We start from the raw sequence: 24231 nt of genomic DNA, 5'->3' as shown, positions 1-24231 counted from the left end.
TCTTTGGCCACCATCGCTCCCCATTCCGTGGCCAACAGCCACATTCTTTCTTGGGCCACGTCATTTATTCTCAGTTGCTAGGGAGCCTTCGGAGGCCTGAGGTTGGCACAAACTCCAGCCTTTGAGACATTAAAAAAAACAAAACAAAACAAAAAACCAACAAAGCTTCCCTTCGGGGCAGAAGATTTTGTTAGGACAGAGGGCCAATGCCAGGGATGTGGCAGTTCCTTTCACTCCTAGGAGCACTTCGTGCCAGGCAAAGCTAACCCGCCCTACTGTGTGTGTGTGTGTGTGTGTGTGTGTGTGTATGGGTGGGGGGGCATTCTCACATTTTTCAAACCAACAACACAAAGAGGTGCACATTCTCTATGCTCTGCAAGTTCCTTTTTTCTTTTTCAAAGATTTTATTTATTTATTTGACAGAGACACAGCGAGAGAGGGAACACAAGCAGGGGGAGTGGGAGAGGGAGAAGCAGGCTTCCCGCCGAGCAGGGAGCCCGATGCGGGGCTCGATCCCAGGACACTGGGATCATGACCTGAACCGAAGGCAGACACTTATCGGCTGAGCCACCCAGGCACCCCCATACATTGGTTTAAAGTTCAGTTTGCAAGTGGCCGATCCTCTTTCCCTCCTTTCAGCTCCCTCAGGGGCATCCTGCTGCAGCCTCAGAACACAGCACACTCACTCTCTCCTGCCTAAAAATTTAAAGTCCATCTCCCCCACCCCATTCTCCTTCTTGCTGCTGCCCTATTTCTCTTCTTTTCACGACCAAAACTCTTTATTTTTCCCAAATAAAAATAGTCTTTCTTTTCAGGTTATAAAAAAGGAAACTATTCATTGGGACACACTCAAATGATGCAAGAAGAGTACAAAGAAAGTGAAAATCACCTGCTATCCTGCTCGGCAGATGTTACTGTGTTGACCAGTGTCCTTCCAGGCACACACAGCCACGGGCAACCTTATGTAAGTCGCCTCATTCCACACATGTGGGTTTACCCTCTTCCGCCCCATGCCCAGATGTGTGGAACACAAAGGTTGTTCTTGGAAGAGCGGTTTGCACTCCCAGACTGCAAAACCTTCACAACCACAGACATCTATGGGCATCTGTGCGCTCGAGCCCCTGCTTCTCTATGGAAACCACTTCGGTCACCAGTGGCCTCCCTGTAGTGAAGTTGGAATTTTGGGGCATTTCCTGAAGACTGCGAGATGAGAGAGCCTGGAACTGGGAGGCAGGGGCCCTGCGTTCTGGGATAGGCACCCCTCCCAGCAGACCTCTAGGAAGTGTCTGTTGGGCCTCTAGGAAGTGTCTGTCACCACCGAGCGCCACCTTCATGGGACACTCCTCTTGATTCTCTGCCACCATGCTCGCCCCGGGCTCCCCCAGTCCGGCCTCCTTTCCAGACACTTCTATCTCCTCTGTTCTTCAAAAGTCAGTGTTCCTTAGCCCTGGACTCCCCTTTTCTTATCTTCTGTGGTCTTTCCAGGTCATCTCAGTCTCGTTGCCTGTGACTCCCAAATCCCTATCTCTACCCAGATGTCTGGATTTGCTCGCCTTCCTACCTCACACTCAACTTGTTGACTGAAATCCCCTCCTCCCCGCTTTCTAGTGTCTTCTACCCCATGGGAAGGCACTCCATGCACCCAGACTTCCAGGCTGTGTCCTACTTCCCGCCTCTGTGAAACTTCTCCACCCTGGCCTTCCCCCTGGCTCCCACACTGGCCCCCAACCTGGGCAGCCCCATCAAGCCTCCCTCAGAGCTCCAGCTCCTTCTGCTCTCCGAGTTTAGATGTCCTCCCCTTTCCAGAGCCTAGGTTCCAGAACCTTTCCAGCCCAGCCTGCCACCATTGTTCTGTTTGAGCCTGTAGGTGTGTGTGAGTGCAGTGGAATTTTAAGGACAATAACTATCACTCAAGCATTTCACGGAGGAAAAAGGAAGCACTTAAGAGAACACCTTTTGAGGGTTGAAAGGCTTTTCTAATGCTTCAGACCATTTCATCTGCACCACCCTCCCCAGCAAGGCCAGCAATATGGGGCTGCTCAAGTCTGGAGTTAGACACCACCTTGATTTAAAGACCAGCTCTGCCAGGTCCCCGCTGTGTGACCTTAGACGCATTGCTTGAACTGTCTCAGTGTCCCCATCTTTAAAATGAGGATAATGAGGGGGCACCTGGCTGGCTCATTCAGTATAGCATGCGACTCCTGATCTCAAGGTTGTGAGTTCAAGCCCCACGTTGGGCGTGGAGCCTACTTAAAAAAAAAAAATGGCGGGTGCCTGGGTGGCTCAGTTGGTTGGGCGACTGCCTTCGGCTCAGGTCATGATCCTGGAGTCCTGGGATCGAGTCCTGCATCGGGCTCCCTGCTCGGCGGGGAGTCTGCTTCTCCCTCTGACCCTCCTCCCTCTCATGCTCTCTGTCTCTCATTCTGTCTCTCTCAAATAAATAAATAAAATCTTTAAAAAAATAAAAAAATAAAAAAAATAAAAAAAAATGGGGATGATGTTAGTACCTACCTCATTGAGGGGATTTACCGTGAGGTGAGGCATGTCACAGTGCTTGGCACATGCTAGGTGCTTTAGAGATGTTGTAGGTGGTTTTGGCTAAGAATATTGAGATTCGGAGAGAAGAAGGGAAATGTCCCCATCCTAATCTGTAGCCACTGCAGTTACCTAGTGTAAATCACAGCTTAGAAAGTCATCCTTCATTTCTAGAAAGAGGGCTGGCATCATTGGGAGAACCTAACTTTGGCGCCTCTCCAGACTCAAGGCCTATATCCTCTAAGTCAGGTTCTAGGTCATGAAGAGTCCTGGCCTAGGGTCCCAGAAGACGGCCCGCCACAGGCACTCCTTCCCCTGCTTCATCAACTTTGGGTTGATTAGTCCCCGTCTCTGGGCCTCAGCTTCCTTTTCTATAAAATAAAGTTTTGAACTGAGTGATGGGGGGCGGTGGGAGGTGTCTCTTTCTTAAATCCCTGATGAAGTATGAGTGACATTAGATTATGTAAAGACACTCAACTAGAGTCCCAGATTCAGAGAACTCCGAACCCTGTGAAACCAAGCACTTTCACATCTCTTTTCCTTTGCAAGAGCTTCCCTGTACTCCATCTGGCAAACCCCTGTGTGTGCTTTAAAAGCCAACTCAGGCGTCCGACCCCTTTGTGATGTCTCCCTGACACCTCCCCCAAATTAACCACACCCTCTGTGCTCCAAGTCCTGTGCTTAAACTCACATTTTCCCCACTGTACTGTAATTACGTGTTTGAGTGTCTGTCTCCCCAAGTAGATATGAAGCTCTCGCAGGAGAGAAACCAAGTTTCTGACTCACGTTTTAATCCCCAGTACCCAGCACAGGGCCTGCTGGCACCACCTATGTACGGGTAAACACGATCTAAAAGTAAATAAGTAAATGAAGAAGTAAGTCAGTGAGTGAGCGGACTAAGAAGGAAGAAGAGATACACCTGAACAGGTGCGTGTCGGGTTGGGTCCCGCCCCACCCCCACCCCCACCCCCACGGAACTACATTTCCCAGAAGGCCCCGCGTCCTGGGCATGCGCAGCGGAGTGCTAGGAAGCTGCGACGCCGAGTTTCACTCTGGCTACCTCCTCAGAGTCGGAGCTTCAGTCGGAGCGGTGCCCAGGCCGAACCCGAGCTGTAGCCCGAGTGCGGCGGTGCCTTCAGCCTGCCCCCTCGCCTTCGTCAGCTTTGGTGAGAAGGGCGGGCAGGCCACCTGCCTGTCGCCAGGGCTGGGGTCCCGGGGACGCGGGGGAGACCGAGCCGAGCTGGGACCGGAAGGGGGCGGGCGTGGGAGTGAGGGAGGGCTGGGCCGGGCCGGGGAAGAGCCCGGGGGTGAGGTCCGGGGGCACTGGGAGGACTGGCCGCCGGGCTGGGGCAGGCGCAGGCGGGAGTTGGGGAAATGAGACGCGCTGGCAGCTCGGGACGGGACTGGGTGCGAGGGTGAACGCCGGGGGGAAGCCGAAGGGCTAGCAGGGGGAGGGGCGCAGACCCTGGGAGTTTGGGGCGGGCGCGAGGAGGGTACCCCTTCCCGCAGGACCGGGGCGAGGCGGTGGGGATATTGCCACCGGGCTCTGTGGTGCGGGGTGTGGATTCGGCTGGGCTCTGCCTTCAGGTGGACGACTCGCTGGAGCCCGGGGCTGTACTTTTTAAAGAGTTTGTCCCCTAACTCTGCTTCCCTCGCCTCAAGTAGGGGTCGCCCTCCAGGAAACTCGTGTTTCCTGGGGCCCTGCGTTACTTTTGAGGGGTGCATAATGTATGTTGAAGAGGATTTAGAAGACGCTCTTTTCTGAAGCTGTTCTTTCGAACCCCCCCTCCCCCTCAAGCCAGCCTGGTTCCACTTCTCTACGTGCCAGTAACAATGGAAATAGTGTGTGCACAGGCGCTTGGACGTTAAGAATTAACTCAGAATATTTCTGCCTGCCATCCTAACTCCTCTAGAGTTCTATAAGGTGGACTTTCTGGTCGCCAAAGTCAGGCTTTACCATCCGGGTAACTATAACTAGGCCTCTTATTCATTTGCTGTGTGACCTTGGCCAAACTTTTACCCTCTCTGGTGTGCTAATTTTCGTGGTTACTTACACTGCAGACTGGCTTATGAAGTCCGGTTAGGCCTTTCCATGAAAGAGCTGAAGTGTTTGTTTTTTTCCTCCCACCATCCCCTTGATTATTGAGCGGGTAGAGGGAGACTGTTGTACCTCCTGCCCTGCCCAGGCTGTTGGAAAATAAATCTGGTGATTTCCAGTCCCCAGCCGCAGTGCACAGACCCAACATCTGTGCATTCGTTTTCACTGACCGTTGTTTCTCCATTTAAAACCTGATCATCTTTTTCCTTGTTGGCGAAGGTGCCCTGGAATTTGCGTTGCTGAGTCAGCAAGGCTTTCCGATTTGCTCCGTTTTTGTTGTTTGCATTTTATATCAAGATGGGAACTCAAACAAGTCATTCCTCCTAAGGATCTAGTGTCTCCGTCAAGAAGGGACAGTTTGTGCCAGCTCTCCAGAGGGAAAAGGTAAGAGCTGCAGGGACTTCTCATTGCTGCCTTCTGGACCTGGTTTTCAGCGGAGGTGGAGACTGGGGAGGGTGGAATTTAAGGTCTCCAGAATGAAAGTCAGCCTTGGGAGTCGATTGTTGATTGCCAGCTGTCTCAAATAAAGTCAAGTGCTTTCTTGTCAAGGGCTTCTCCTGTTTAACCAGTCTTAGAGGATGCTTTCCACTTAAGGCATGCTTTATGCGGTGAAGGACACAAGTCATGATTTCAGCATCTGAACTGGGAATTTTTATTTCTTTCGTTGCACGAACAAAACTGGGTGCCTTCTTTGTGTCAAGCCCCGTGCTCAGTGGTGGGGCACCCTGATGAGCGATAAGAGCTCTGTCACCTGGGAGCTCATCATTTGGTGGAACAGACAGACACACCATAGATAGTGGCAAGGCATTGTCGGTGTGCTGTGTGTTGAGGCGGGAGGAATCACAGGGCAGAGCCCCAGCCCCCTGCTCCCCTAACCCCATTTGTGCAGGAAGGGGTCGGAGGGCGGGTCAGCAAGCTTCTGGAAGAGGATAACTAAGGTGAGTTGTGAAGGGGTAGGACTTGAAAAGGAGGGGAGAAGCCGGGCAGAGGAGTCGGCATCTGCAGAGTCCAGAAGTTACCTGGTGCGCCTGGGCCACTATAAGTAGCTCTGTGTGACCGGGGCAGCAAGGGATGGGCGTGGGGTAGAGGAGGCTGGTGAGGTAGGCAGAGGGCTGCGTTTGGAGGGTTTTGTGGGCCATGCCAAGGCTCTGGGGAGCAGGATTTTAGCAGAAGAATTCCAGGAGGGCATTTTAAACAAGCACACTGGCTGGAAGTATGGGATGGATTAGACGGGATTATGCTCTTTGTGACTTATTTCCTTACACCACGCCAGTTTCTGATGGGGGTGGGGGTTAGACATGAGATTGTTGCCCCCAGTTTGCTCATGGCCTCCTTGAAGAGATAGAATGGACATAGAGAACTGTAAAGGGCAGACAAGGGCTGTGGAAGTTGCTAAGAGGGTGTTTTCTTTCAGTTGGGCACCTTGAGGCATCATGGAGGTGCTGTTTAAACTGGGTCTTGAAAGTATGGGTAAGGTGAGGATGTGTGGCGAGGTGGGTGGGATTCTGCATGGAGCCGGGGCATGGAGGTGGGAAAACTGGATGTATATGGGGGGAGCAGTTGTCGCTTAAACTCTTGGGTATGGGCCGGGGAAGGGGAGGCGTAGAGGAAAAGAAGGTATTGAAGGCAAGTGCGCTGGCAAATTCTGTTGATAGGGAGGGACCAGATTGTGATGGGTTTTCAGTGTCAACCCAAGGAACTTGAAATGTATTCGGGAACTATACTTCGGGAGGCTCAATCTTGCACGTGCCTCTCGGGTGGACCAGGAGAAACAGAGTTGGAGAAGCCAGTTGGAAGAGAATACTTACCAGGGTGAGAGAGGCACAAAGGTCCCAAGCGGATGCTGGCAGCGGGTCTGAGGAGGTGAGGAGGGAGGAGAAAGTGAGCCATGGCAGCTGCGTCGCTGTGGGGGGAAGGTGGTGAAGAGCTAGAAACCCAGGTTTTTCTCCTAAGTGCCTGGGGCCAGGGCATCCACGGGGGAAGCAGAATTAGGAAGGAAGGTGAGTCTGGATTCAAACATACGGAAGGTGCCGAAGAGACCAAGAGGAATGGGGCCATGGGCCCCACAGAAACCATGTGCCAGGGCTAGTGCTTGGCGCTTGGGGTAAGATGTGTTTGTTTTAATGTTTACCTCGGGTAAACACAGAGCTAGGTTAATACACACTCATCACCGTTCATGCGTGGCTTGCTTTTATTTATTGCCTAAGTGATTTTTAATGAATGTCGTAAGCTCCTGCATTCCAGTCACCCAAAACAAAAGCTTGAAAGGAAAGTATACGTGTAATCGTTTGATATTTCTCCCCATCCTGAGATAACCGTTATCCCCTCACTTTCATGTAGTTTTATTGTACCTATGTGTTTCTAAGGAAAGTAAAAAAATATTGCTAAGATTTATCCGTATTATTGCATGTCATCTGGTTCATTTGTTTTCACTGCTGAATAATCTGTGGAGTGAACATGCCACAGTTCATGCATCTAATTTTCCACTGATGGGCACTTAGTTGTTTCCAGATTTCTGCAGTTGAAAATGTGCTGCTCTGGGCATTTCCATACACATCTGTGGTACATGTGCAAGAGGTTTTCTTGGGTATGAACTTAGGGGTGATATCTTGTTGGGTTATAGGGTAAATAAAGGTGCCGCTTTCATAGATCTAGCCAGACTGTTTTCTGAAGTGGTTGTACCGGTGTATGGGACTTAGCTGCTCCACATTCTTGCCATCACTCACTATAGGCAGACTTTATTTTTGCCAATTGAATGGGTATAAAATGGGATCATTGGGACCGTGATTTCTGTGTTCCTGAGCCCTGACATTGAATGTCTCTTCATAAGCTCATTGGCATGTTTCCTGTGAAATATTTGTTCATGATTTTTGCCAACGTTTTATTATTTACTGATTGTAGTTCTTTATAGATTCTTGATTTTGATCCTTTGTTCATATTGTGAATATTTTCTTCTAGCTTGTACTCTATTTAAGACATCTTTTGTTGAACCATTCTTAATTTTAACATAGTGAAATTTTGTTTTTTGTTGTTGTTGTTGTTTGTTGTTGATGTTGTTTTTTATAGTCAGTGTTCTATGTCTTGTTTAAAACATCTTTTCCTGACCCCAGTCCTTGCCTCTAAGGAGCCTGTGCCCTAGTGGAGGGCCAGGTAGATAATTGCACTCAGATGTTATGTGGACATTGATTGTTAGAAGTGGCCACTTCTGCCTGTGGGTATCTGCCAAGGGCAGAGGCACTTCCCTACGTTTTGAAAGAGAAATGGATTCAGAGCAGTATTTCTCGCAGAGAAGTAGTTCCAGGATGGTGGGAGCGTGGTGACGGGTGTTGGGGGAGCTGTAGACTAACCACTCCAGTTAGTTTGCACATCGTCTGTGGCTGTTTTCACACTCTCCGTGGCAGAGTTACGTAGATGCTGCAGACGCCCTATGTTCTGCAAAGCCTAAAATATGTGCTCTTTTGTCCCCTTAGAGGAAAAGTTTGCTGACTCCTGCCGGGGGAGTCGTGGTAACTGTGGTAACCTGACGAGTGTGTCCCAGCCACCACAGTGGTTCAACTAGTTGTTGCTGGATGCTTAATGAATCTCGGTCAGTGCTGCAAATGTTGCCAATTTTTCTGCTTTCCAGAAGCTGGAAACCTGGATTTTTTTTTAATGGTGAATATTCCAATTTTTAAACAATAGCTCAGTTAGAAAAAAAAAAACCTAAAAACTGTGTTGGCTAGGAAAAACCTATCCGGCAGGCCGATGTGTCCAGCATCAGCATACCCCTTCTGTCTTGGACTCTGGAAACAGATTTGGGTTTCCTTAGACCTGTGGATTTTTTGGGCGCCTGGGTGGCCCAGTTGTTAAGCGTCAGCCTTCGGCTCAGGTCACGATCCCAGGGTCCTGGGATCGAGCCCTGCATCAGGCTCCCTGCTCAGCCGGAAGCCTGCTTCTCCTTCTCCCACTCCCCCTGCTTGTGTTCCCTCTCTGGCAATATCTCTCTGTCAAATAAATAAATAAAATCTTAAAAAAAAAAAAAAAAGACCTGTGGATTCTTGGGCAGGTTGCTTATCTTTTGCCTCCTGTCCTCATCTGTAAAGTCAGGCGAAGACCCGTGCCCAGGACTGTGAGGCTTAAACATTTAAGAACCTGTGGAAGGTGCTCAGTGCGTGGTGCCTTATAAGCCCTAGGTTGGTGGTCATCGCTGTTACTGCTTCCACTGCTCCCCCATTTTGACCCCCTGGGGAGGCCTGGGGACCAGGGCATGTTGCTTCTGGCAGAGAAGGAGCAACATAGCGGTTCTTGGTGCTGGTGGAGGAGGTTGCCTACAGGGAATCAAAGATTGCTAGGGCCTGCCCCCTGGCCACCCTGTGGCTTGCTGGCTATTTATTTATTTATTTATTGAGAGGGTGAGCATGAGCAGGGGGAGGGGCCAAGGGAGAGAGAGAATCCCAAGCAGGCCCCCTCCCACCCCTGCTTCAGCACAGAGCCTGAGGTGGGGCACGATCTCATGACCCTGAGATCATGACTGGAGCTGAAATCAAGAGTTAGACGCTAAACTACAGGGCCCCACCCTGTGGCCTACTGAGCCCTGTTTGGAAGGTTCTGCTCTGACCTGCCCCTGGAGGGCTCAGGCGGGCACCCACTAGAAGGAGTTGTCCCTTCCCTTACAGCAGCCCCGTGTGTAGGGGACGGATCATGTACGAGTGTCCTTCCATCTCTCAGAAACCTGGTAAGTTCTGGGTGGCACCAGCTTGAGCCATCTGTTTTCGAGACAGAAGCCCCATCTTGCAGTGCCTGCCTATTGCAGTAGTTCAGGCGCATGGATGGTCTGTTTTATGCCTTTTCTTGGGACTCAGAGATGGGGATGTGTCTTGGCAAAGAGGTGCCATGGTACTTTGAGGAGGTCTGTTGTTTGCAAAACCACACTGGGGTAGTTAGCAGCCATTTAAAGTAATGCTGCTAAGTGACAGTGGTGGTTTGGTTTATGTTTATGGTCTTTTAAAAGTGCTGGGCATTTTAAAGAGATGTGTTGCTGATAACGGAAATAATACTTTTTCACTTTAGAAAATGTGAAGAGTTCAGGTAGGTAAGGAGGTCGAACCAGAGGCCTCCTACGGTTTCTCTAGTCGAAAGGCAGCTGGTGTGAACACTTCCGTAGGTTTCTGTTGAGTTTCCTCTATGCTTCTCTTACCGGGTCAAAATAGTGCTGTGGCAGATATCTTTATGTCTATCTTCTTAGGTAGATTATTGGGTCAAAGCAAGTAAACATTTCTAAACCACTCCGTACATATTACCACATCTTTCTGGAAAGGGTTTATCCTTCCCAGGGGTAGGAGGACTCCATATACTCCTGCCAGCACCAAGTATTGAAATTAAGCTTTATTTTGTTTTTTTATTTTATTTTTTTAACTACTTTGATAGGCAAAAAAATAATGTTCCATTGTTTTAAATTTGCATTAAAAACAACATTCCTGGTCAGGTAGGACATTTCTTTGCCATGTTTGTATGCAGGATTGGCCTTTCCCGGGTCTGTGGGATGGCTTCCTGCCAGGGCCAGGGTGGCTGGCTGTGCTGTCCTGAGGTCTTGGAAGGTCACGCTCCTCGTGTCAGCTGGTGGGTGTGGAGTTTCAGGCCGAGCTTCTTGGAAAGGCCCCAAAGGAGAGGTGGCTTAGGAAATAAGCCTGGGCTCACGGGGTTCCCATCCATGCTCCTCAGAACTCTTGCGCTCTGCAGAACAGCATCCTGGGCTTCTGGGGAAGTTGGCACGGAGGCCATTTCTTTGTCAGAAAGAGCACGTTCCTGCGTTTTACATACAGTGAGCAGCCTGCGATCCCATTTGCAAATAGGTTCTGGTAATCATCAGGGGCCGGAAAATCCATCCAACTGCCTGAGTGGTAGAGCCTACAGAAGGGATGGTGATTGTTCCAAAGTCACGAGGGTGGAGTGTACTTGCACGTGTGTTTGTGCACGTGTGTGTGTGTGTGTGTGCGCGCGCGCCTTCTGACCGCTGTCTCCATCTCCCCTCGGGACAATGGAGGGTGGGGGCCGGTCCCTGTCCCTGCGTGGACCGAAGGGTGAACCGCTGAGCCCGGGCATGCACGAAGCCAGTACTTATTTCAGTAGGCTTTGGAGGGATGAAACAGGGTCCTCACGTGTTGGCAAGGTGATGATCATAGTCTGAGCACCGCCTTAGAAACCACACTCCGGGACCTCTTCCCAGAGGCCGCAACCCTCGTGGGATCCGCTTCTGTGGTTCCCGCACCTGGAGGCCCACAGGTAGGCAGGATGATTTTCACTCAGATTCTTGTGCCAGCTCAGATCTTGTTCTAAAGCTCTTCTAAATCCTCTGCGGATAGAAAGACTCTGGGACACATGTAACTTTTTCCTTTTGTGTGAAAATGCCTCCCTGGTAGGACAGCAGCAATCCTCTGTGCCCCACCGCGCAGCGCTGTGGGCGGGATTTGCAGGTAAACCCCGCAAGAGAATGCGAAGGAAAGCAGGAAGGTTTTTCTCATGGTCGAAGTTGTTGATATTTTTTAAAATGTAACTTTGGGCTCATCCTAAGAAGTAGTATGACCATGGTGGAACATCTGCAGGTACAGAAAGAGGTATACAAAACAGAACTGTAACTCCATCACTCCTGTTAACATTTCAGAGTTGTGGGGCGCCTGGGTGGCTCAGTCGGTTAAGCGTCTGCCTTCGGCTCAGGTCATGATCCCAGGGTCCTGGGATCGAGCCCCGCATCGGGCTCCCTGCTCCGCGGGAAGCCTGCTTCTCCCTCTCCCACTCCCCCTGCTTGTGTTCCCTCTCTCACTGTCTCTCTCTGTCAAGTAAATAAATAAAATCTTTAAAAAAAAAAAAAAAAATTTCAGAGTTGTTCCTTGCAGCCTTTTTTTCCCCTTCCTTCCAGCCTTTTTACATTTTTAATGTATTTTTAAAAGATTTTTATTTATTTATTTATTTGACAGAGAATGAGCGAGAAAGAGTGAGTGTACAAGCAGGGGGAGCAGCAGAGGGAGAGGGAGAAGCAGGTTTCCTGCTGAGCAGGGAGCCCAATGCAGGCCTCAATCCCAGGACCCTGGAATCAGGACACGCTTGGTGCCTGTCTGCTGTGTGCCCGAAGGCAGATGCTTAACCGACTGAGCCACCCAGGTGCCCTTAGCCTTTTTTAAAATTTTTTTAAGTTTATTTTTAGTAATCTCTACACCCAGCATGGGGTCGAACTCACGACCCCGAGATCAGGTGTTGCACACTCTTCTGACTGAACCAGCCAGGTGCCCCAGTTCTTAATTTCTTTTGGCCTCAGTTCTCTCCCCTATAAAATGGGGGACAATGCCTACCTTCAAGGGCATTTGAGGGTTGAGAGAGCCTGAAGGACCAGAGCGCCCCACAGTAGGTGCCCAGTAAATGACACACCGTCCTGCCTAACAGCGGAGTGGGTGCTGTTCCGTATCCTGTATTTCGTGTTTGTCATGAGCATTATCATAGGTCTGTAGGCCTTTTGTAAACATCTTTCAGGACTTGTATTCCATCATTGGGATATACTGTAACTTCCTTAAGAATTCCCTTATTGTAGGTGTTTAGTTCCAGATTGAGGCTTTTTTTCCATGGCCAATTATAGTAATTATTATTTTCATAATTAAGAACACCCTCAATAGCCCCTGTCATTAAGAGCCGAAACAAATTAGGTTTTTGAACTACAGCTTCATGATGGCTGAGGTGGTTGCAGAAAATGGGCTCCTTGACACAGCCCTTGTGTGCGTGTAATTGCCGTGTTGAAGTGGAACGCCAGTGGGTGTTTCTGGGTCTGGCTTCAAATGTGCCCCAGGCCCCGGGAGCAGGAGGTTCTCCTCTCTTTTGTCTGCTGGTGTTTGAGACCCTCTGGGATATTAGGCATTTGAAGTGCTGAAGCCCCAGCTTTGGGTCAGCTCCAGCTCTGCCCTCAGGGAGTTCCTGTTCCAGTGGGGAGACAGACAGTGAAACCAATAAATGCGGTCTTTCGTGTTCGACGCCCTGGGGGGTGGAGTCAGTGCTTTTCTGGTGAGGGTGTGGGTCAGAGGGCTCAGGAGAGGGGGGTTGCTGCGGCTGAGTCTGGAAAGATGGGCACGCTCGCTTGGGTTCTTTGGTGGAGAGAGGGCTGGAGTCTGGACACATGTAGCAGCAGGATCAACAGGTAGGAGGCAGTAGGCAATGGCTTTGAACGTTCTGGCACTTTCTAGAATTGGTTGTGTCTGGACCTAAGGAGGAGGCCGCGTGGTAAGACGGGGGACAGCGGCTGGGTGCCATGTCGTCTTCCTCTCTGGGTCTCCAGTACCCCAACAGTGCCTGGATGAGGGTGGACCCTTGGTGTGTGGAGGCCGAATGCTTTCATGAAGAACCTCAGCTGCAGTTCTAGCCCATATCTCGCAGGCTGTTTGGCAGAGTTCTGCGAGTTGGTTCGTCTGGGGATGTGCAGACATGCTGGAACGTACCACGTGTGCTGATATCCAGGAGGCCTCCGCTGCCTGAGATGAGTGATGCCCGCCAGGAGGTGCCAGGAGGAAAGTCTGGGCTCAGGATTAATTGGCTCTGAAACCAGTCCTGTGATTTGTACCTGGATGTGGTTACAGAGACTTCTAATTGCAATCACTGAGCTAATAAGCCAGCTGGCCCAAGGGCATCCCAGGTCTGATCCTCCAGAGTGGGATGTGTGCTTTTGTTGGAGCAGTGAGCAGCTCGCGGACAGCCCCGGCACCCGCAGGTGTGCTCCCAGTTCCCGCAGGCCTGACTCATCCATCGCCCGCGTTCTCATGCTGTGTGTGTAGCTCAGTGCCACCCTGGGCCACCGCTCCTCCCCCAGACTTGAAGGGTGGGGATGGAGGTCTTGGGGTAGCAGGGGCTGGGCCAGAGCAGGGAAAGCGAAGGAGGCCAGGCTTGGCGGCTAACTGCTGTGTGCCTGGCGCTGCGCTGGGTGCTCTGTACAGAGCTCTCGGAACACCAGTGAAAAGCACTGAGAACAGACGTTAGTATCATCATTTTCAGGTGGGAGAAAGCGAACTTGGAGAGCTCAGGTACCTTCGTCAAGATGATACAGCGAGTAGAGTAAGCCTGTGCCTGTTCATTTTCATGCACTGCTCCAGATCTGCCTGCCTTGTGGGGCAGGTGTCTTGAGTCTTCTCGAAACCTTGGTGGTGCAGTGCTGTCTCAGGGACAGGAACCTTATTACCAGCTGTGTAAGCAAGTCACCGCCACTCTCTGGGCCTCGGTTTCCTCATCTGCAAAATGGGGAGACAGTTCAGCGTCTGTACATGAGGGGTTTGTGTAGGAATCAGAGCAGACGGTGTGACTGGGAACCCTGGGCCCTGGGGGACGTGCTGTAACAGTTGAGGGTGCTCAGGACTCGGGATGGAGTCTCCTCTCTCCTCCCTCCTTTCTCAGCAGGGCCTGAGAGTGGAGCCCAAGGTAGAGTCGGGCTGAGCTTTCCTGTCCAGGAGATGGGCATTAGCACTGGGTTGATGGGTTTGCTCTCTGCTGTCACTTAGCAGTGTTTGTGTGCCCTTCAATAAGACCTTGACCTCTTTTGAGCCTTGTCATAAAGTGGAAGTACCGCCTTGTGGGTCTGTTAGGCATACATGAAATAAGTCTATTTGGCGTTTGTCACTAAATTGGTCCTGTTCCTCTGGTACTCTGGGGGCCTGACACGGTACAGTGCCTTCACAGTGTAGTGCTCTTCTCCAAACAGCTGCAGGCTACTTCCCATGCAGCTGTGTTTTGAACTAATATGTATATAACACTTAGGACAAGGCCTCTGCTGGGGCTGGCGATATGACTGTGGACAAGGCAGACTCCCAGCTTGGTGCTGTCTGGAGGGGCAATAAGATCTGGAACGTCATCCTACCCATACGGGCATCAGAGTTCTGGTCGGTGCTGCAAGGGAGAAGCTCACATGATGCGCAGCCAGGGAAAGGCTCCCTGAACCACGCAGCCTGGGCCTCAAGGCTGAGTAGAGTTGACAAGGGAGGAGGATGGGCTGGGGTGGCCGGGAGAGGAACGTCTCAGGAGATGGATGCAAACCCTCTGGGCCTGCCCAGTGGTCATCGAGGTCCAGACTGGGGTGCGGAGAGGCCGGGCTTCAGCATCTGTGAGATTTCAATGTTTATCTAGGGTACCCTTCGTGGCTAATGATGCCTCCTGGAGCAGCCTGGAGACCTGGGCGGAGCTAGGACTGTGCTTTGAGTCCCAGCTCTGCCGTTGACCCTCTGGGTGTCCTTGAGCCCTCCCCCTCCCCAGTCCTTTCAGAGACACAGGTTTTTCCCATTTGTAGCATAGCAGGTGTCTCACAAACAAATCTGCTTTGGAAACAGTAGAGTCTCCACCACATAGTGGAAGTGAGGGGTCACCACGGCCTCAGTGCACGAGGGGTTTGGGCTTATTCATGAAAACACAGGATAAAAGGATATACTCAATAGTTAGGTCACAGGGAAATGATCGGTAGAAAGAAGCTGGGCTGGTGATTAGCACCCAGGACTCACTCCGCTGAATCTCCCTGAACATTCGCAGAGGCAGGTAGGATGCTTGATTGACTGAATTCTTCCTGGCTGCCTGAGCAAAGAGACAGGATCGGGTACTAGACTCACAATGCTCTTAAGGTATTAGGGGAAAAAGTAATTGTGGAAAAGTAGACATTTTTTCCCCTCTGAGGCCGACTCTCAGGGACGCTCTGTGCGTTGGTAACTGTTTGTCCTGTTTACAGGTCTTCTGGAAGCACTGGGCAATGACCCCGAGACTCCAGCCCAGAGTGGTCTGAAACCGTTTGGGAGAGCGGAGGGAGACCTGGGGAAGATGGCCATGGCCCCAAGCCCTTCCCTGGCGCAGCTGTACGCCAGCCCCGTAGCAGTGGCTGTGTGGGAGTGGCAGGACGGGCTGGGCACCTGGCACCCCTACAGTGCCACCGTGTGCAGCTACATCGAGCAGCAGTTCGTCCAGCAGAAGGGCCAGCGCTTCGGGGTGGGCAGCTTGGCCCACAGCATCCCCTTAGGCCAAGCTGACCCCTCGCTGGCCCCTTACATCATTGACCTCCCCAGCTGGACCCAGTTCCGCCAGGACACTGGTAAGACACTTCCTGCCTCTCGTACGTGTCGGATCGCCCGCGTTGGGGTTATATATAGCAGTGACTCTCAGAGCTTCGTCCTGTCCCTGAAACGCGCTCAGTTGGGAGGCAGGTGCTGTGAGTGGTACGGATACCACAGTGTGAGATGTACCTCTCAGTAGTAGGGAGTGTCCTGAAAGCACAATGCAGGGGCCCTCCCAGCCCCTTGCCCCTTGTTTCCCAAACCCCAAATGCCTGCTTCCACCTGCAGAGATTGGAGGGTCTTGCGGACAGGCCAGCATGGAAGTAGTGTGCTAGTAATGAGGGCCTGGTGATGCGTCCTGCCTCCGCTGCACGGGTCTGTCTGGCCTGGTTACACAGGTTACTGCACTCTCCCACGTGCTCGTATGTGGGTTTTTGTGTGTTTTAATCAGTATTACTGAGAATGGAACCACCAGCTTCCTCCTGGAGCTGTGCCCTGTCCCTCTAACCCAGGGATTCTCCACTGGAGGTGTTTTTTTCCCCCCAGGACATTTGACAGTGTTTGGAGACATTTTTGATGGTCACAAACGTGGGGCAGGGAGCCACTGGCTCTGGTCAGTAGAGGCCAGGGATGCTGCAGAAACGCACAGGACTGGCCCCTGTGCCAAAGAATTCTGGGCCCAGGACGTCGCTGGTGCTGGGACTGAGAAACGCTACTCTGATCCCTACGGCAGGGTCCTCGGGTGTGTGAGGGCTAAGGCTTCCAGTCAGTTGGATGCAGAGGGAATCCCTGCCTTCCTGATGTTTGCAGTCCACTGCGTAAGGCAGCAAACAAGATACATAATGTGGAAATTATGTATTGAATTAGATCGCGGTGAGTGTTAATCAGGCCATGAAACCGTCAAGTGTTGGGAGAGATCGAAGTTTGAACTCGGGTGGCCAGGTCACCAGGAAGAAACGCGGACAGACCCGAGGGAGGGGCAGGTTGTCCCTTGAAGGGACTTTGGCTTTTATTCTGAAAGGGGGAGCGGTGGGAGGATTTGGGCAGAGGAGTGCTGTGATCTGATTTGGAGGTGAAGAGCATCCCTCTGGCTGCCACGGAGGCAAGGGTGGAGGTCAGGAAACCGGCAGAAGCGAATTGCGGCGATCATCTTTTGGCAGGTGCTATGGAAACATGGCCCAAGTTCGTTTTCTTCTTTTTCTCTCTAATCTTCAGGTTCGGCTTATTAAGAATATATGCTAACCACAGGGTGTTTCCCAGTAGTTGTCACTTGAGAAGTCAAAGGGAATGGTACATCCATGTAAGGGATTTATGTAACTCTGAATAATGAGTTTTATAAAGTTCAAGAGACGTAAGAAATACTCCCTCATACGAGAGAACAGCCCGAAAAGTTTTCAGTGTGATCGTCAGCTCCCTAAGTGTACGTGCGTAGGAGACCAGATGGGAGGAAATGCGTGGCAATATAAGCTGTGTGGTTGGTCTTGATCGTTGGATTATGGACCGTTTAATTTTCTTTATTTTTTTTAGTTTTTTTTTTTTTTTTTTTTTAAGTGGGGCTACATATTTTTCATCACTGGAAATATTTTGAAAAAGCTTGGAGTCTGAGCCACAGCTGTTCTTTGACCCAAGTTCCCAGCATAGGAGCATAGGTCCCCCTCTGCCACTAGATCCCTGTGGGCCCAGTTTCTTGCTTCTTCTTCTTTTTTTTTTTTTTAGATTTTATTTATTTGAGAGAGCACACGTTTGAGCGAGCACGAGGTGGGGGGGGGGCAGAGGGAGAGGGAGAAACAGAACCCCCGCTGAGCAGGGAGCCCAACTCGGGGCTCAATCCCAGGACCCTGAGATCCTGACCTGAGCTGAAGGCAGATGCTCAACCAACTGAGCCACCCAGGCGCTCCCCCCACTCCCACCTAGTTTCTTTACCTAGAGGGAGCTTTCTGCCCTTTCTACCCAAAATTTGGAAAGCATAACTGGTGCCAGTCTTAAGGTCAAATAGCAGCATGACCCTATGCACACTGCGACCGTGTTGATTTATTTTGGTTGTAGAAAGAGAATTTTTAAGCTCCTTCCATTTTGGGGGGCTAGCAGATTGACCATTTATGTGTCTGCCTCCTTTCCGAACAGGCACCATGCGGGCTGTGCGGAGACACTTGTTCCCCCAGCACTCAGCCCCCGGCCGGGGCATTGTCTGGGAATGGCTGAGTGACGATGGTTCCTGGACGGCCTATGAAGCCAGTGTTTGTGACTTCCTGGAGCAGCAGGTGGCCAGGGGCAACCAGCTTGTGGACTTGGCTCCCCTGGGGTACAACTATACCGTCAACTACGCCACCCACACGCAGACCAACAAGACTTCGAGCTTCTGCCGCAGCGTGCGGCGCCAAGCAGGACCCCCGTACCCGGTGACCTCCATCATTGCTCCGCCAGGCCACACGGGAGTCGCCTGCTCTTGCCATCAGTGCCTCAATGGCGGTGGAACTGGCCCGGTGTCAGGCCGCTACCGCCACTCCATGACCAACCTCCCCGCGTACCCTGTCCCCCAGCCCCCCCACAGGACCGCCATTGTCTTTGGGGCCCACCAGGCCTTTGCCCCGTACAACAAGCCCTCGCTCTCTGGGGCTAGGTCTGCACCCAGGCTGAACGCCACCAACCCCTGGGGTGGGGCGCCGCCCTCCCTGGGGAGCCAGCCCCTCTACCACTCCAGCCTCTCCCACCTGGGACCGCAGCACCAGCCCCCAGGATTGTCCACAGCCAGTGGAGCCAGGTATCTCGTGTTACTGGGGGTCCGTTTGTCCTCCGTGCGCCGTGTCAGCAGGCTTGGGTTTCTGCTCTTACTTAGCTGGGAAGACACGCCCACGTACCTGCAGGCCTGGGCCCTGCCTCCTTGGCTGTTCCTGCTGTGGCGTCGGGTGCCCAGGTGCGGGCCTTCCACAGCCTTGCCTTGCATGGAGCCTACCTGAGCCCCGGTACCTGAGTGCTGGTCGTGGCCTCGTGGGTTCGAAGCAGCAGTGCCTTCGTTCACGCAGAAGAGCCAGGCTCTGTAGAGCAGGTAAAGGCCTGCGTGCCGCACAGCTCTGCTGTGTACCTGCGGGTGCGTCCCTGACTTCTCTGTGCCGGGCGCTGGAGACACACGAGGTGGAAGGTTCAGTCTCCTCCCACGCGGCCAGGGGCAGGCCCTGAGCCCAGTTTGGGAGCTTAACGGTTGGTTGAGGAGAGAGCAAAATGCTGTGTGTGGCGGGTGGCAACAGGTGGCTTCCACGCTGGTGCGGTCAGCCCAGTGACTTGTAGAGCTCTCTGCGCCTGGAGGAGGATGGTGAGATGGGCCCCACCTGGACCCCGGAGGGCACCGACTAGTCAGGGGAGCCCTGGAGTGGCCAGTGGGGGGTGTTCCTGGGGTGCCCGGGGACCTGTCGCTGACGAGGGGACTCATCAGGATGCGTTATTGAAGGCGTTGGGCTTCTGAATGTTAGCCGGGATGGGGGCTGGTTTCTGAGAGGGTGACCGGTGACTGGACATGGGGGCCTGTCGCGGGCCTGTGGCTGCCCTGCCCCTCTGTTGGGTTGGACTGACGTCGGCCTCTAGCATTTTTTTTTTTAAGATTTTTATTTATTTATTTGACAGAGACACAGCGAGAGAGGGAACATAAGCAGGGGGAGGGGAGAGGGAGAAGCAGGCTTCCCGCGGAGCAGGGAGCCCGATGCGGGGCTCGATCCCAGGACCCTGAGATCATGACCTGAGCCGAAGGCAGATGCCCAATGACTGAGCCACCCAGGCGCCCCGGCCTCTAACATTTTTTTAAAGTTGGGTTTCAGAGGACCCTGCCAGCTTCTATAAGACACGGCGGCGACTGCCATTCACTGAGCGCGCGTAGCTGGGCTGTGTGAGTGATTTCAGTAATCCTTGTAATGGCCACCTGATAGGTGGTGTCCTCAGCTTACGGGTGAGCACGCTGAGGTCGGCAGGACCGCCAGCGAGTGGCAGAGCTGGGAGTCAGCCCAGGCCCCAGAGCAGGCCGTGAGGGACACACGGAGATCTTGAAGCTCTCTTAAAGGCGGAGTGAGGGGAAGGCAGAGACGTCCTGAGGGATGAGTGTGGAGGAGTCCGTAGACAGGAGGGGGATGGGTCAGGGCATCTTCCTGGGCATCTTCTCCTTCAGAGATTGGGGGGGCGGGCATGTGAACCTGAGGTCTTTCTGGGAATGGGGCGACCGGAGCTTTCACTTGGCCTTCTCCCTGGATTTTCGCATAGGCGTTAGCAAGCAGGGCGCTGTGCTGTCTCAGCCCCACCCAGTGTTCTGTGAGGGCCCCTCCAGTATGTGGGTCAGAATCTTTCAGAGAAAAGTATGCTGTCTGCTAGCCCAGAATGGTTATCAGCAGGGCTAGAGCTTCTCTTCTACTGGGTCAGTTTTGCTGAGCCTCCTAGGGCTTCTTAAGGTCTTGCAAATTATTTTGAGGCACATTTCTGGATAGTTCTAGAGCTGGGATTCTGGGATGGAGCCAGGTGGTTTAATTAATGGGCTTGTTGCTTTCTCCTGGTCCGGCGCTCCCATTGGTCTCCCCTGCTACTTCTCTGGCACCCCCCTCCCCCGCCTGAGGGCCTGAGAGACTGCCAGAGTGGGTCCTACTGGTACAGGCCCGGCAGGTTACAGAAGGGAAGGCGGCTGGGCCAGACGGTGTTGCCGTTGCTTCTGGGCTATGCGTGTTACTACTTGCCCTGCTTGCCTTGGTTGTAAGCCAGGAAGGGAACCAGGCCAACTGGCTCTGTTAGCTGAAACCGCCTCAAAAGGGCCTGCCTCATGAGATGGGTGTTCATCTTTATCTCCTCCAGCTTTTCAGGAGCTGGGAAAGGCATGGTTCACTCGCATGGGCCTATCCCCCCTGTTTTGAAAAACAGGGTTTCCCCATGCCTTATTTGTAGGGCGGCCCTTTTCAGTTAACCCCTTTCTGATGGGTGTTGTAGAGCCTGGAGGGGGCTTAATGAATACCTGGCCTCTTGACCCAGCAGAGCCAGGAGAAGCGAAAACACTTGTCACCTTGTTCTGCCTAGGGGCTGTGGTATGGTTCTCCAGGCTGAATGAATGTCAACTGTGTTAGGTGGAAATTTCCCAGAGGGCGTCAGGGCTGGTGGCACCATGGGCTGGGGAAGTCTGGGAACCCACTGTCTTTATTGGTAGCCACTGGAAGGAACATGCGAGTGAGCGAAATCAAAATTTGTGGAACCCATGTGGTTTTTATTTTGGAACCCGTGCGGTTTCAGATCGCTTCTTGCTCAACGTGGGTAAAACCTTGGATGTTGGACTTCCCTGTGCCCTCGGAGGCTTTCTGAGTAGACAGTAACGTGCTGAGCTGCCGGGTTGAAGAAAATTTCCTGGTAGCTGAACTTTATCCCTTTAAGCACCAAAACTTGTATTTTAATGATGTTGGACTGAAAGCTTTCCAAAATGTGTCATGCATACTCTTGTCTTCTTTAGTAGAGGGTGTGGTGGCTTAATGTTTTGATGACTTGAGGTGGTGATGGTGACGGGCAGTCTGTTGCAGCTTTCGCGTGGCTAGGCCTCGGGGCTGCTTGACCCTGCCTTGAGTGGTCCTAGGACGTGGCTCTCCCAGTTTGCTTCCATCTGCTCCATTCTTGCTGCTGCTGTTCTCCCAGCCGCTAAAAGCACGCCCTCCTGCTGTCTGCCTGGCTTGCATGCTCGGAGTCTTGGGCCCCGGGGTGGAGGTGGGGTGGGAGTGGGGGTTGGGGGGCTTCCTCCTGACTGGCTCTAGGCCTTTGGGTCAGCTCTGTTCCCTTCCCATGTCTCTCCTTTGCTCTCCTAAGATTAAGGAGTTGGCCTGGGAAGTCTGAAGTTTCCTTTTGCTCTACTATTGTGGTTTTTGGGATTTCCGTGGGGGCCCTGCGGGAAGGTGCCTGGCGGCCCTTCAGCTTTCCTATATATCCCCTTGACCCCTCTGAGAGCAGGGTAACAGTGGACATTTGTATTGGGCTGCAGATTAAGCCTCATAACCATCCAGGGGGCCTTTTGGAATTATTCTCATCTTACGGATAGAGAAATTGAAGCTCAGAAAGGGGACTTGACCTGCCGAGGGCATGCCGCTTGAAGCCAGAGGGTGTGCTGGGAGGGGGGCTCTCTAGACCCCACATCTAGTGCTCCTTGTACAGCACCTGCTGCCAGGGCTTGCTCGTTGGTGCTGGGTAGCTGGCCTGTAGGGAGCTGGTGGGAGGTTTTGTGTTTCCTTGCTCCAGCCTCCCAGCTCTGCCCCTTGCCTAGGACTGTCACATATGTCTTCGTAGAATACTGGAAGTCTTCACGTCTCATGTTCTGAGCTCCATCTGGAAGCTCCTGGAGATAGTTCCAGACAGGAAAGCCAGATTGGGGCTAGTAGGTAGACCCAGGAACGGGAGGCTGTGACTGGAAGGAATTCTCATAAGGGCACTCCTTGGGGCGAATAGTGCCCATGTTGGGGAACATTCTGCCCGTCTGGGCCCTTTGAGGATGGTGGAGGGGGATCGGTGACCTCCGAGGTTCCGTCCACCCTGAGAGTCCCCATCTTGGGAACCGCTGGGTCCTTTTACTGCTCTCATCACTGCAGGGAAACATCTGGGGGAGGAACTGGGATGAGTGATAGGGGAAGTGGCAACAGTGTGAGACCCACAGAACTTAGTCACAGTTCCTGGCCCCAGTTCCAGGGTGAGCTTCCCAGTGGGAGCCTTAATGGCCTGTCTGCTTTCTGCTCCAGGTCTTGGTGGTGGAACCTAAGGCCTACTCCTTCAGATATGTGCCTCTCCCCAGCAAAGGAGGACCCCACTTCTGGGACCCCCTCTGGGCCAGCGATGAATAGCCCACTAACTTGGGGGAGTTGTCGAGCCAAGCTTCAGGTTTCCGGCTTCCTGGCTGAGGGCTCAAGCTCCGTGTCCCCTGTAGAGCTGGCTTGGGAGATGAAGGATGCCTGGAAGGGCTCTGTCTTCTGGAACTCCTTCACTTCTAGAACCTGAGAATTGCAAAGACCGTCAGAGATTATCTACTTTCCTTTTAAAAACCAAAGTGGAGAGACAGGCTTAGGAAAGGGGGAGGTGGTTGCTCCGACTTAAACGGTTTAGTGGGGCCAAAAGCTTAGTTAGCCCAGGTGTTCTGAGCACCCAGCTCTTCCATGGCATTATCAGAGCTCTCCAGGGCCATGTCCCTTGTTCTCTCTGGCTTGAGAATAGCCGAGGAGGGCAAGTGTCACACGGGTGATTCTCTTTGGGGAGAACGACCCGGAAATGAAAACAAAACCACCTCTTTCCTCAAATACTGACTGGGGCGCTTGCTGTGCTCCCAACCCCGTGCAGGGGGGCCCTGGCAGCTTCAGCACCCAGCTGAGTGTGAGGTTTTGGTTTGGATCAGAACTGGCCAGCTCCCTGTAGTTTCCACCAGCAGGATCTGTGCCCCCGGGGCTGGTGGTGAGGAAGCATCTGGGGCAGTTTCCAGAAGCATTCACCATAAACCAGGCAGATTGTTGGTTTGCTGGCAGCCGCAAGGGTCGTACAGTAGATCGGAGCTGTCCATCATTTCCTGAGCACCTTCCCCACTCCAGGCTAGGCCCAGTGGAACAGACTAATGCAGCCCAGCCCTGTCCTTGCGGAGCTCCGGTGTAGGGACTATGCAAAAGGGTTTCATAACGCTTCTGGTGTCACCATCCTTAACATGGGCAGGGATGGACCAGAAGACACAGGAATTGGGGTGGCAGGTCGGCGGCGGAGAGGGGGTGTTTGCCAGGCATCTCAGGCCATCTACAGCAACCATTCTCCATTGGGGGGGGCTTCCCCCAAACCACAGTGGCATAGATTTATTATCACTTGAAAAATATAATGGCTTAAAACCAAATGAATGACCCAAACATAGTTATTGTGGGAAGACCCTTATTTAAAAAAACAAAAACCCTTAATTTTGAACTAATTTTAGATTTACAGAAAAGTTACAAAAATAGTACAGAGAGTTTCCATCACTCTCTTCCTTGACTTATCTTGTGAAGCCAGACAATTGCCATCATGGGGGCATTACTGTTAACCAAGGACTTTTCTCGATTTTCACTTTGTCCACTGCTGCTCCGGTTCTGTCCCAGGATCTTGTGGGATCCTGTCTCACATCCAGTTGTCTCCTCCCCATCCTCCCTTCAGTAGGAGTTCCTCCGTCTTTATTGTCTATAACCTTGACACTTTTGAAGAGTTACTTTGTCGAATGTCCCTTAATTTGGGCTTGTCAGTTGCTTTCTCATGCTTCAGGTTATGCAGTTTTGGCAGGAACCACAAAAGTTGTGTTATGTCCTTCTCAGAGCACCATTTCTTGGGGTTGCTGGTATTGATTGGTCATATTACTGGTGATACTGGTCTGGAGTATGTGTTAGAGTGGTTTCTGCCGGATTTCCCCTCTCTAGGTACCGTAGAGCCCTCATTCTGACAAAGTTAGTGAGCTCAAAATTCTTTTAGGATTGTCTTCAGAATCTGAATTGCCCAGGAAAACTTTTTTTTTTTTTTTTTAAAGATTTTATTTATTTATTTGAGAGAGAGAGAGCACATGAGAGGGGG

The 24231-nt window shown here is 52.2% G+C and overlaps 1 protein-coding gene across 6 annotated transcripts in view; it reads left to right on the top strand.

Annotated features, from left to right (window-relative positions):
* The first annotated feature begins 3558 nt into the window (after positions 1-3558).
* DTX2 (deltex E3 ubiquitin ligase 2) overlaps positions 3559-24231 on the top strand; it is a 34703-nt gene continuing 14030 nt past the window's right edge. For 2 of the 6 annotated variants that reach the window (XM_078074443.1, XM_078074441.1), the window contains exons 1-3: positions 12707-12791; positions 15351-15707; positions 17794-18430. In XM_078074443.1, the coding sequence (XP_077930569.1) occupies positions 15440-15707; positions 17794-18430 (905 nt within the window). In that variant the 5' untranslated portion in view covers positions 12707-12791; positions 15351-15439. Of the gene's footprint in view, positions 3702-4852; positions 5018-12701; positions 12792-15350; positions 15708-17793; positions 18431-24231 lie in introns of those variants that run through there. The other 4 variants (XM_078074444.1, XM_036072419.2, XM_078074445.1 and 1 more) reach the window with 4 other exon arrangements.

Source organism: Halichoerus grypus, chromosome 6, assembly GCF_964656455.1.
Source record: "Halichoerus grypus chromosome 6, mHalGry1.hap1.1, whole genome shotgun sequence".
In the NCBI taxonomy this organism is placed as follows: domain Eukaryota; kingdom Metazoa; phylum Chordata; class Mammalia; order Carnivora; family Phocidae; genus Halichoerus; species Halichoerus grypus.
Note: the sequence above shows the minus strand (reverse complement) of the source record. Positions and strands in the feature narration are given on the sequence as shown.